This window comes from Esox lucius, chromosome 2 (assembly GCF_011004845.1).
Source record: "Esox lucius isolate fEsoLuc1 chromosome 2, fEsoLuc1.pri, whole genome shotgun sequence".
NCBI classification, from domain to species: domain Eukaryota; kingdom Metazoa; phylum Chordata; class Actinopteri; order Esociformes; family Esocidae; genus Esox; species Esox lucius.
Window position 1 is genome coordinate 15,867,618 of NC_047570.1, and position 13,525 is coordinate 15,881,142.

Genomic DNA, 13,525 nt, shown 5'->3' on the forward strand with positions numbered 1-13,525 from the left:
TCAGACCCATCGTCAGACCCGGATTATCCAAAAATATAAAAATATATAACAAATGTTAGCTGTTGAATGCATATAGGGGAAACACTGTATATGGCAACAAATCTTGTCAACATTACTATACACATGTCCACCCTGTTAGGTTGGTGTCCACCCTGTTAGGTTGGTGTCCACCCTGTTAGGTTGGTGTCCACCCTGTTAGGTTGGTGTAAATTAGATGCCCTTATCATTGTATTCATAATAGATGACAATTGACCGTACATGAAAAACTAAATGGAATAAGTATTTGTCCAAACATAGACAAAATATAACATTATTTGTACCAGGGACGCAAAAAGCACATTGACCCGACAACATTCTGAAAATGTTTTGCAACAGAACAAAACGATTTTCTTAATAAAAAAACATCCAAATTCTCTTCAACGTACGTAAAACCTACGTAAAATTATGTTCGGTAGGCCCAGTTGTTCACTTATGTATCCATTATAATGTGCAACTGGAAGAAACCTCGACTTCCCTTGAGATTAACGAACTGTTCCACTGGACCACTGTTCTACAGTGGTCCAGTGGAATTCCTGGTTTCAATCAGAATCTGGGGCACTGTTAAGAAAGTGCCGTCCAACTAACCGCTGGATTAGATTGTACGGTAGGTTTCTTTAATTGCTAATAATTTGCTGTAAATTGTAAAATTACATTAAATTTTATTGCTGCAGAATATGAAGTGCATATAGACTTTCACTCACGAATGTTTTTGTATTTCGGGAGCGCGCAAAGGCTGATGCGCGCTCCTCAGTCAAGTGCCTCTGTGTGTAATCATTTCGGCCGACACTGTGAAGATGGCGATGAGGGTAGCGCTCCGATGCATTACTGCAAACTTTTCCACAATACTGCTTCAGATTTCTCGACCTGTACAGATACCCGCTCATCGGCTGTTATGGAAGGCTAACACCGAACGGACACTGAGCACGGCCTCGCGACTTAACACAGGTAACAATTTGTTAGAATGTTGACACAACTTGGCATTCTTTCAGGATAGATGTACGATTTTCTGAATCCACATTCCAGACCCTTAGGGTGAATCTCGCGCTGTTTTGGGAACTTTCCCACGGTGAATTTCTACACGTCAGCTTGAGAGAGAGTAAACTGCGATTTTTTTTTTTTTTTTCTGATCGGCATGTCCAATTTTCCTCGTAGTTTAGAATCATGCCCTTATACGATTAAGTTTGGTAGATCTGAAAAATAAAAAGTATAAAAAATTACTTTTTATTTTACGTCCGGAACGCTGTTCAAACGTAAACTGCACTCTCCAGATATTCCCAGACGGAAATCAAACTGTTTTTATTTATGGAATGTATGGAATTCCGATTATTTGACCAACTCAACACGATTGAATGACAATAGTTTGGTTTAACCCAACCTGCAATGTATAGCTTCCCAGAAACCGTAAAGCATGGCATTGTTTGACAGGGGTAAACTTTTACTGGGGCTAGCAAATTCATGTTCACCAAATTAGGCTACTGTGCACCGGTCACAGGTCTCATGCCCAAAGTAATTACTGCTGTCACGCTGGAGCAGGGACGCTAGACAGTTATATTTATCATTTTAACTTTAGTTCAGCATCTTGCAAATGTATGTATTTTGTAATATGTGATGGCGTTACGGTCAAAAAAATATAATCTCAAGTATGGTTATGTATGTTTGTGGTCAGCTTCTCCCCCGGAGTCCCCCTGACAATCTAGCCATGCCTCAGCATCTTGCACAGTTCACAATCTGGTTCAAACCTGTATTTTTCTGCATGATCGGCTGCAACTGTTGATGCATTTCATTCCTCCCAGGGTGTATCAGCAATGTGACAAACCACATTTAAATGTGTATTTTTTTGTTGTTGCATAAGTTTGTTTTTATCAATAGGAAATACAATTAGAATATTTTCAAATGTTTTCTGTCAGTGTCAAAATTAAATGAACAGCCCACATAGCAGATAGGACTAAATGTTTTATTTTAATCAGTTTCAACCTATTAATTTGAGTGCTCCCTCCCACCACCATAATGTAACAGACAGAACCGTACTATAAATGTTTAGCAATAGAACGTTTGGTACATTGTATCAACAAGTCACATCTTGTTTGACTTAACAAGGTGGAGCGTAGGACAGTGAATTGCACAGATTTTTCTCACAAGTAGTACACTTTGCCAACTACAGTTTTTCAAATTAGGATTGCAGTGTTGCACAATACTTTTCTCTGGTCCATAGTACATTAAAGTGTCCTTTGGACAGTCAATTACGAGGACAATGTGTGGTTAAAACAGTATTTTGTTTGGTTAAAACCACATACTACTCTTTGTAGTTTGGTGACCCTTCAGTGACGATGTAGTCAAGGAACAAAGGAAACTTCAAATTCTTAAGTTTTTTCAAGAACTGCCTTTAGTCAATGAAGTAATTCAGTGTTAATGCTTCACCTTATCTAATGTGCATGTCTGTCTTTACAGCTCTCAAATTCACAGACAAGCATGAGTGGGTACAAGTAGAGGGTGGAGTTGGCACAGTTGGCATTAGCAATTTTGCTCAGGTAGGCAGTTTTCTTTATAAACACTTCTATTGTTTGTTTTTTTGTCCTGGATTTATTTATTGAAAACTGACATTTATTGGTCTAGTTATTGCTTGTTTTGAGCGGTTTTCGAAATTGGTACATATCTAATAAGTGTGTTAATTTGTGTCCCTCTTGTAGGAAGCATTGGGTGATGTGGTATACTGTGGACTTCCTGAGGTAGGGCAAAAACTTGAACAAATGGGTGAGTTTTTCAGTTATGATTTTTTTTAGCCAGCAAATTACTACTACGACCATATGCTTTGTTAATTGATCAGACATTCATGCATGTCTTTTTGTTGTGTTACAGAGGAGTTTGGTGCTTTGGAAAGTGTAAAGGCTGCTAGTGAGCTATACTCTCCTCTGACTGGAGAGGTAACTGAAATCAACACAAAGCTGGCAGACAACCCTGGACTGGTAAATAAATCCTGCTACGAGGAGGGTGAGTATCTTACACATGCCAGATGTCAAGTTGCATGATAAATCAGCCCAATGTTATAACCATTGTATTTATAATTATTTTTCTGTAATTTCTTGGTTTATATCCATAGAACTCATACAAGACCATCTCTTGACAATGTTACAATTAATTTACTATTTTCTTTGTCTTGCAGGCTGGCTAATAAAGATGACCATTGACAACCCTGTAGAGGTTGATGGCCTGATGGATGAAGACCGCTATGAAACATTTATCAAATCACTTGAGTAGACTGCTTTACTCTTGATGTTCTTTTTTTTTTATTGTTCACGTTAATCATGATTACAGGTTTTTCCACTAATCATGTCTGGGTTGGCTGTTAAATCTCAGCTCAAATGAGCTAATATAACAGCCATATTTATTTTGACTGTATTGATGGTGATTTATTTAATCACCATGATACTCAAAATATTATGCTTTCAAAGTAACAATGATCAGCTGGGTGTTTACTGCTGTTAAAATTAGAGCACCTGAAGGGCTGCTGACATATCCTGTTGGCACATTGTTAAGGGCTTATTTGAGGCTTTGTTTAGACTGAAAATAATACCCAAGTGGCAACTGATTGGAAAGTGATGGTATATAAGCTACAATAAACTCAATACAATACTCAATTTTTTTTCATTATTTTATGATGGAAATATTTTTCAGTTATGTTAACCTGCTTTGCATTAACTTCTTCAAGTCCAACACTTAAGGTTTACAAGCTATCTATCTTAAAAGAAATAAATAAATTAGAAGATGTCATGGGTATGTTAAATAACTAATTTGTAACACGTTATTTGGTTTCTCACAATCACAAAGTAGGTTAAAACTTAACCTTGGCTGTCTGCTTGGCAGCTCCAAAGACTACAGTTGCAAAGATTTAAATAAAAATAAATAGGTTAAAGGCTCCTTCACATAGAGTTGATCAGGCTGTTAACTGTGGCCTATTAAATATTGTCTCCAGTGTATGTGTGTTATTGGAACTGGAATATGCTGCTGTACAATGATCTGGAGCATTCCAAACGTGTAGTGGGTGGCATGTATGAAGGCAATGGAAGAGCTGTGACATTTTCTGCCTCAAGCAATACTTTACAGATATTTGCACTGTTCATTGGGTAGGATTCTGCATTCAAATTGATAAAATGCAATTGTGTTTTCTGTAGCTTAGGCTACTCAGTTCATTACGTTGACATGATCCAACTGCTAGCCCACATGACATGGGCAGCTCTCTGCCATCATCCTAGTGTGATTTATTGGTTAAAAATGATTTCTCCAGAGTACCAGTGGCAATCGAAGGCAAGCTTTTGCCCACTGAAGTCAGTTACTGAAACATTGAGCACATTTACTAGCTTCTATGACACAATGTTTGTCTGGCAGGAATTCTTCTGTTATCTGACAACAGCTCTGGTGGACATTCCTGCACAGTGCCAATTGCAATACTTAAAACATCTGTATCATTGTAGGGGTACATTTGTCAATAAGTTATAGGTGTAAACAGTGTAGATAATATCAATTAAATATAGAAATCATAGCCTACATAATGTGCTATTAAGCTGAATAAAAACCTTCTTAAAGTTAAATGCTTTTGAAACATTTAACACATAACATATTTGAAGGTGCAGCCTGTGTCAAAACATTGAAGTATACTCATTTAGTGCAGTGGCGTTTGCTATGTTTGTGCCGTTGCCATAGCTGGTTAGGCACACTTTCTCAACCCTTGAAGGTTATTTTCTCCCATATTTAGTATGTTTGTAGGCATGTTAAGCCCAAGAGAATCCTACAGATGCCTAAAGAAACCTTTTTCAAGTCATGTGATTCATTTTTGGATATCTGGAATGGGAAACCAATAAATCAGGGTTGTTTACTGAGTCCTTAAATTATTGGAGCCAAAATTGAATTTTTTTTATTAGCTGTTCACCAGAGCAATCTAATGATACATCTTGATCAGTTAATATATAAATTATACAAACTATTGGTACACCAGCATTTAATCCTTTGTGCACCCTCCCCATACAAAGATAATAGCACTGAGTCTTCTATAATGTTAGAAGAGGTGGAGACCACATAGCAAGGGATCTGCAACCATACAGTTTTAACTTCCTGGCAGGCAAACATTTTTTCTTCTGAACTCTCCTAGTTTTTGTGTTAAATGTCATGTGTTAAATGTCAATATTGACTTTAGGCCATAATCACTAATTTCTCCATCAATGCAGTGAAGGTCAGAGAACACAAAATAAATCAGACAAAAGGTTGTTGTCATAATTAAGGCAGTCACTGTAAAAAATAGAAACATTCCCATCTCTACTAATTGGGCAATAATTATGAGGATTAAACCAACTGGAACTGTGATAAACCTCTCTGGAATATGACACAAGTGTATTTTCCCCCTAACATCAGTGAAGAGAATGCTCAAGAGGTAGAACAATTCTTAATGGAGAAAATCTAAAAAAATATATATATATCTTGGGGACATAATATCTCCAAAACCTAAATTAGATGGCTTCTCCATACCAACAAGCTATTTGGATTTAGACATATATGTCAGGACATGGTGTTTGCTTAACATAGTGAAACATTTATTGAATCCAAAAACCTAAGGTGATGAATATGTGATGTTGTGGAGCTGTTGTGGTTCCAAAAACCCTAGGAACCTGGTTAGGATAAATGACATTGTCATTTCAGCTCAAAATGTTTGACGGCTGTGCTGTGTGAAATTCAAGTCAGCTGGGAACAGCTCTTTGAGGTACCAATCTTTTCTGGTTTATTGGTTGCTCAATGGCTGCTATGTTGTAATATCAGGCTGCATTTAAATCTGTTTTGTTGGGGGATCTAGTTGGACCTGCATCAGTCAGTAGGAAACACTTGTGTTTTTTGTGTTCATTTTTGGTGCAGTTTTGAGAGAGATAAAACTACAGAGGCTCAAGACCCTTCAAAGTAATATAAATATGGAAGGATGTATTTAAAGAGTAAATAATATTATCAAATCCTGGGAAAGATGGGCTGATCAGTTGATATTTGAGGGCTGGAGTTGAGATTAGCTATTGACACCATATTGTACCATTGAACGATAGATGGTTAGGATCAATACTTAAATGTTGTGGTCTAAAGTTTTTTTTCTCCCAATTATGGAAGTTGGGATGGGATGAGTGGGAAAGTGTGTTTTTACACCTGTTTGAGTTTTCTTGGGAAAGAAATCTAAAGAAATGAATTAAAGACTGATTAGAAAATGTTGTTGTTTTGTTGTACCGCAAAATGAAACACACACACAGACACTCTCTGTTTGATTACACATTACCTTATACACTTAGGTTATGATTGCTATCTGGTGCATATAAGGGGGTTAGAAGAGCACTGCTGTAACACATGCTGAAGACACAGAGCATGTCTTGTTGCTGTATTTGGAAGTTGGTATGCCTTGACTTTTGCCCTTAGGATAGGGGGTGAGGTGCAGAGGAGGGTTGATATCAATGATTAATGGGAATAGTGTTCAGATAATCAGGGCCGCAAAAAAACTAAGCATATCTTTGACCTGATTATAAAGGGGCATAGGGCTTTGCAACTTTGATAGCAGAACAGAATGCTGCAGTTGGCAAGAAAGGATCATTTGGAATGATCCCTTGAGCGTAGGTGCTGCTGTTGGTATAATTATTGTCAATACAGCAATAAGAGTGGGCAATCGGGTTTGTAGGCTCTTCTACATAAATAATACACTGAAGCAGGTCTACAGTTGAAATTGTTGGTCTTTTAGTGTGGGGCAGTAGTGACACCTTCTGGAAAGTATTCAGACTCCACTTTTATATGTATATATGGGACTTGATTAAGGTGTAAATTGCATGTTTTGCAATATTCTATTTACTAAAAACAAAAAAAATTAAGAAAAAGCTTTGTCGGTGGTTTTGAATGGTTTTTTATTCTGAATGCCTTCCGGACATGGTGACATATTATCTAGGATAGAAATGTAGAATTTTTATACAATAATTAAGTTTTAATGGCAACGTGTTTTATTCACTTTATTTATTTTTTATGACCACGAAAAATATTAGAACTATTGTAAGACATTAACTGCATATATCTATGCTTTATTTATGCTCATACAGTAACACTTCTACATATGGCCCTTTAACTACAAACATGCACCACGTCTTTATAATAACTTACGCATATTAATTCCTGACTAAACCTCTTTAATCGTTTACTTTTCATGAATGTAAATACAACACATTTTACATTTTGCTGTAATGTATGCATATGTGATTGTTAAAAATTCCTGAAGAAAAAAATTATACAAACTCGTCGTAACACGTGAAGAATCTGTAGCACATCCGGTTGATAATCCCTTAGTCTTTACTATGATTGGCTACCATCTATATATCCCACAATTCACTGCTATTGGACTTCCTTTTTCCTTTCGGCCATTTTCCGCCCAAGACGGTATGTGAAAATAAGCTTACTGTCTTTAAGAGTAAATCGTTTGTAATCCTCTAGTTTATCATATTTTTTTTCACTTGTCTTTATATATTGTTCAAGTGTCTGATGTCGTCTTTCCGAAAATATGATTATTGATGCGGAGTGTATTCAGAAAGGCTGGTTAATTGGTATTGTTTAATAGTGATGGCCTACATGGGTTTGCAAGCGCATGCATCTGTTTTGTCAGGGATCTTTAGTGTTGTCACTTAAACTGCTATTGAGTTGTATATGAGGGAATATGAACTCCGTAACGGAGTAGTTTCTGCTTAAATGTCTCTGTCCGTTTTGTGTTTAAGAACACATATCTGCCCTAAGGTTAGCCTTGACTAGAAGCAGCCACTGTGTTCTGGCCGGTGAGTTAGCTCTCCACTGGATGGATAAACGTTGTGGACTCATTCAACTACGTTTGTCAAATTTCTCAGGAAAGTAGGCAACCATGGCACCCAGCCGGAATGGCATGCTTTTGAACCCCCACTTCCACAAAGACTGGCAGAAGAGGGTGCGCACCTGGTTCAATCAGCCCGCAAGGAAGACCCGCAGGTATGAATTTATTGGTTATTTTGGTTCAGAAAACAATGTAATGAGTACTTTTGGTGTTTCTGACGTCTACGGTATTTGCATTGTGGAAACCTGTTTGCATGTCGAAATGGCACTGTATACAACGTAGTTGGCTACTAGTGAGGTGTGAATGATGGCTGAGTTCAGTTGTTGGTCTTACTTTAACCTTACTCATAGCTGGACCCTTTATAGCTATTCGTTTTACCTAGCTTACTCAAAGCACTAGCCTCATGTTTGTGATTAAGCATATTGCTTAGTGGATGTTTTTTTTAAATATGGCTTTTTAAAGTTAAGTGTCTAAATGTTTATAGTGTTGTGCACTGCATTTCAGAACACTTGTGCATCCTCCCTGTTAGCATGCTAGATTATAGGGAATGATCATTTATAGACATATGTTAATGAACTTTTCAAAGGTGTAACCTCTTGCCAAGGAAAATGAATTACTGTTTCCAAAATGTGTGGCTTATTTGTATTTGGAATGAGTTTGTCACAGCATCTATTCACATTATGGGGATGGATATTTCTGAGCATTAACCATGGACATCTACCTCAGGACTATACAACTTACCTTACGAGGGCCAGAGCCTGTTTTCTGTTGTACCTCATTAAACCACTGACGGGTGCATGGAATTAACCTTGAGATTAGAAAGTTGCAATGGAAAAATGGGGTGGAACTGGCTTTCGGGGCTAGAGTTAAATACCCCTGGTCTAGTGGTAGTCAACCTCTTGTATTAACTGCTCATCAACCTCTTATATTAACTGCCCCCCTTTATTTATTTTTTATAGACGAAAGGCCCGTCAGATCAAGGCTCGCCGGATTGCTCCACGTCCTGTGGCTGGACCCCTTAGGCCTCAAGTCAGGTGTCCCACTATCCGGTACCACACCAAAGTGCGTGCTGGACGTGGTTTCACCCTGGAGGAGCTCAAGGTATGTAGTGTTAACAACTAACATTCTAATATTGTCAGGTAGACCTAGTTTTAGGTCATTCATAACGAATCAGTGAAGGGAAAATTACCTTGTATAGCAGTCAAGTGATGACAAATCTCCGGAATCTCTGTACTTCCTTGATGAATCTTTTTGAACCTATTAGCTGATGACTGCTAGATTAATGTATGCTGTGCCAAGGCGTTTCTGGCATACTATAGGCCTCAATAGTCCGGATTTTGTGGTCTCATTGTTGCTCTGCCTTTTCCAGGCTGCCGGCATCCACAAGAAGACAGCCCGGACCATTGGCATCTCTGTTGACCCCCGTCGTCGTAACAGGTCATCAGAGTCCCTGCATGCCAACGTACAGCGTCTGAAAGAGTACCGCTCCAAACTCATCATCTTCCCCAGGAAGGCTTCTGTACCCAAGAAGGGAGACAGCACTGTAAGTGTTAATATGGACACATGATGATGTTGTCCTCGCTCAACATGTTTCAGAACATGGCTAGATTTATGGGTTGTATAACTATATGCGCAGGGGTTAAGCAGTTGCAGGGTTTTTGCTGATACTTGAGGCAATGCGTGATAAACACCAATGTGTTGTGGAAAACGGCGGTCAATTTCAGACATTCTCCAGAGTCTCTGTACTGTTTTGTTGAATATTGTTGAACCTGTATCTGATGACTGCTGTTCAATTCTGCAGGTAAGTAGAAATGGCTTGTTGGAAAGTGTGGAGATGTTTTGATTTGCCTTTGGGAAGTAACATTCCCTGCAGAGTAAAATTGCTCTGCATTGAATTTACTGGTGGATTTAACTCAATTTACATTGGACCTGTGGAAGTGTTGCCAGGCAGGTGCTCTGTCACACTTGTATTTACATATGGTCTGTAAAGGTTTTGGGTGTTGACCCTTATTTTTATGGAAACTTTGATTAAGACATCTGTGCTCTAGTCTGCCCACTCATCACTCCAGGCCCTCACCTAACCAGGCTTGAGCGAGGCAGAAAACACTTATTTACGGTCTTAATTCCTGTGGACCAGTCACAAAATATTTAGCCTGCCATATAGTCCACAAGCAGGAATAGGCAGCTGTAGAAACTTTGTCATGACAAATTGTCTGTGTTATTCCGCTTTTTGTACAATTCTACTTAAAGGGCCAACATGTCTGATTCCAATTATCTACTTGCAGTTGCAATCAGGATTTATTACAGGACTTCTATAGACAAGTACCATCCAGATGTAGAACTACATTTAAAATTGGAGTACACTGCTACAATTCAGCTTTATTTATTAAAGATATCTCCCGTTGATGTCACTGAAAGACATGATCATGATCATTTCCCAAAGCTCATCTGTGGTTAGATTGGTGTGAGCAATATCCCTCTAATTTCCTCATTGCTTTTAATTGAATTTCTGTTTGAGAAAACAAGCACTGGATAGTATAGGGAATCTTTGAGATCAGTGTGATACTGTTAACCAATTCAATAAAATGTAATTATGCAACTTTTAAAGCTGTTCCGCCAAAATAAAATGGATTTGATATTTCACGTTGACCCAGAACATCCTATTTAGTTCATTTACATTTGTAATTAAAATTAGCAAATGCTAAACCAGGAGAAATGCTTGTGAAAATCAAAGAATCTGTGCAGACAGATGCCCTTTATTTTAGTATCCCTTACTTGAGCAGATACAGACAATGCAGTTTCTTGTAGGGTTGACCGGGGGTTTCAAGGGAAACTACGATCTGCCTGAATAATAGCAACAAATTGCCTGTTTTAAAATTGCTCACATCCCTATACACAGGGTGGAGTATGGGCCATAGTGTGAAGTATCGTGAATGAGATTTATCTACTCAGTTGTAATTTCAGGTTCAGTTTATGCATGCATCAAAGGAAATGTTTGGAATGTCTTCATACAGTATACCTGCATATTATAAATGTTAATTCTTTCATGCAATAAATTTTTTTTTTTCTCCAGGAGGAGGAACTGAAGATGGCCACACAACTTTCTGGTGGCGTCATGCCCATTAAGAATGTACGTATTCCCCAAAAACTACTTATGTAGGATAAGTAGTTTTTGCTCCTAGAGCTTTCAACAGTCAAGTGATGACAAATTCTCCGGAATCTCTGTACTACTTTGATGATTTCATTTGAACCTATTATCTGATGACTGCCAGATCTTATTCCCCTGTAAATGAAGGAGCTGCAATTCAGTAATAACAAAATGCATGGTCTGAAATGCCTTAACCCTAAAGATCTTTCCATGAACTATGTATTTTCCCTGCTCCCACTGCTGCAGGTGCACAAAAAGGAGAAGGCCAGGGTGATCTCTGAGGATGAGAAGAACTTCAAAGCCTTTGCCAGCCTGCGTATGGCCCGTGCCAATGCTCGTCTGTTTGGCATTCGTGCCAAGAGGGCAAAGGAAGCAGAAGCAGAGAGTATTGAGAAGAAGAAATAAACAGTTCATTTTTCTGGACCTTGCAAAATAAACAAAAAACAAATGTCTGTTTGCTTTCAAGTGCTTTGTTTTTGGTGTTGAATTATTTTTGCACTCACCCAAAAGCTACACTGAAGAAATGTCTGGTGTTGCGGGTTGAAATAAGACAGCTGCTATACTAGGTTTGAGTGAAATGCGATTGCAGTATAAAAGCTTCACAAACAGGAGGTTCAATTCCCAATGGGTGACATGTGCGTTGAGTTTTGTGAATGGGAAGGCGACTAGTCTTTTGGGGGGGTGGCACAGGCATGTGCTCAGGTAAGACTCAACCTGTGCAGAGCACATACCCCTTAGCTATCTAGTGACCTTTGCAGGGTTGCTGGTAGAATAGCAATACATTTGCTAAAATTTCTTTACGCAGTCACCGAATGCATTTAAATGTTAATTTACAGTTTAATGAAAGCCTGGATCCGTGGGGGTGGCAAAGCCAGGCATTGCCTCCCCAGATAAAATCTGCTCCCAGTTTTGTTTCCCCTAAACACTGCAAATAGTATATGAACTCGATATCCCCCTATTGATAAATTGCCCCCTCGGTCATTTCATCCTGGCGACCGAAGGATGTGCATTTAAGCACAAAAGAACCCTTGATATTTAAGCAATAAGGCATTTCATATAGGAAAAGGTGTCTTAATACGGTCTTACACAACCGGTTTCAGGCCATCAGGATTTAAAACTCTGGTTTATTTAAGCAATAAAGCACAATGGGGGTGTGGTATATAACCAACATACCATGGCTAAGCGCTGTTCTTGGGCACAACACATTGAGTGCCTGTACACCGCATAGTTGTGGTTTACTAGCAACAGACAAAATCAGAGCAGTAAAATGTAATGTGAAGTCATACTCGTGGTATTGGGTCTCTTATAAACTTCGAAACCTCAATATTGATTGATGTGGTATATGAGACCATATACAGCGAGTATGACATAGCAATTCTTACTGCTCTATTAGCCTTGGTAACCGATTTATCAAATATATAAGGCATCAATAGGGTTTGTTGCATTTTGCCAAGCAAAATGTTTCCAGGAACTCCGCGTTGGATCCTGGCTAAGAACAGCTCTTAGACGTAATAAATTCAACATCTACAACTCCACCTCATGCCTTATTTCTTACAGAGATCATGCCAATTAGTTTTCAGCATTTTTACCCAATAGTTTTCTGGATTTTATAGTCCTAAATTGAGTTTTCACGTGACGTCAGGGCATATAGGAACGCCCACTTGGCGGGCAAAACAAACACGCCTTCCGTCGCAAGATAGTTGCAGTTCCATTAGATGCGATAACCGCATATATTGTATTTGCAATCATATCAACGTGTAATCATTGTAATGAATGACATTCTCTGTTCTCGTCTGCACCGACGCTACCAACTCCAATGGCTTAGCTAACGTTAGTGAGGCTATAGCTAAACCTCTCGTTAAACATGTACGGGGTATTTCAAAAGGCAGTATTAGTGAAAACCTACAGTTGGTTGACTCAGAGTTGATGGAAACTGTGTTTACGGTTTCAAAGAGCCAGTTCTGAGTTTCTCTGAGTCAGTTACTACGGCAACATTCTCTGTGAAGCTAACCTGCTCGCTAGCAGGTTTTATCTAACTAACCTTGAATTTGTCCTACTCTTTCAGTAAAACCTGCCATCTGAATGTGTCAGACTGTGCGTGTCCTTTTCTCGAAGAGCCAGTAGAAGCACAAATACTCCGCAGAAAATGTCACTTACTACATAAATATATGTTGCATATAGCCACTGAAAGGTGTTTAATTAGGTAGGTGAGGCTAAACATAATCACAATTGCTTGTACTGATATTATACTTTTCCTGTTTGAAGTATGTTTTTTATTTAATCTTTAGTTTCTGCCAAGTACGTTTTGTGCCTGTTGCGTTGCACCTGCATAAACAGACCTCGGCAGTGAAAACTGCCCAAAACAACTATACAGGTGCTGGTCATAAAATTAGAATATCAGCAAAAAGTTGAAACTTGTATATTATATTCATTCATTACACAGAGACTGATATATTTCAAATGTATATATTTTTTAATTG

The 13,525-nt window shown here is 38.4% G+C and overlaps 2 protein-coding genes and 3 non-coding genes across 5 annotated transcripts; all 5 read left to right on the forward strand.

The window, feature by feature from the left end:
• Nucleotides 1-773: 773 nt before the first annotated feature.
• Nucleotides 774-3,674, forward strand: gcshb (glycine cleavage system protein H (aminomethyl carrier), b). The gene is made up of 5 exons (XM_010903870.5): nt 774-984; nt 2,488-2,567; nt 2,727-2,790; nt 2,896-3,027; nt 3,200-3,674. Exons 1-5 carry the CDS (start codon nt 834-836, stop codon nt 3,292-3,294), a joined length of 522 nt encoding a protein of 173 aa, XP_010902172.1. The 5' UTR covers nt 774-833; the 3' UTR covers nt 3,295-3,674.
• Nucleotides 3,675-7,378: 3,704 nt separating this feature from the next.
• On the forward strand, nt 7,379-11,510 carry rpl13 (ribosomal protein L13). The gene is made up of 6 exons (XM_010903871.4): nt 7,379-7,476; nt 7,935-8,052; nt 8,857-8,998; nt 9,267-9,440; nt 10,971-11,027; nt 11,292-11,510. Exons 2-6 carry the CDS (start codon nt 7,949-7,951, stop codon nt 11,448-11,450), a joined length of 636 nt encoding a protein of 211 aa, XP_010902173.1. The 5' UTR covers nt 7,379-7,476; nt 7,935-7,948; the 3' UTR covers nt 11,451-11,510.
• On the forward strand, nt 9,104-9,181 carry LOC114829550. Its single transcript, XR_003777462.1, has one exon. It is a non-coding gene; the product is annotated as a small nucleolar RNA MBII-202 (small nucleolar RNA).
• LOC114829551 lies at nt 9,617-9,696 on the forward strand. The gene has a single exon (XR_003777463.2). It is a non-coding gene; the product is annotated as a small nucleolar RNA MBII-202 (small nucleolar RNA).
• On the forward strand, nt 11,097-11,177 carry LOC114829549. The gene has a single exon (XR_003777461.1). It is a non-coding gene; the product is annotated as a small nucleolar RNA MBII-202 (small nucleolar RNA).
• Nucleotides 11,511-13,525: the final 2,015 nt, after the last annotated feature.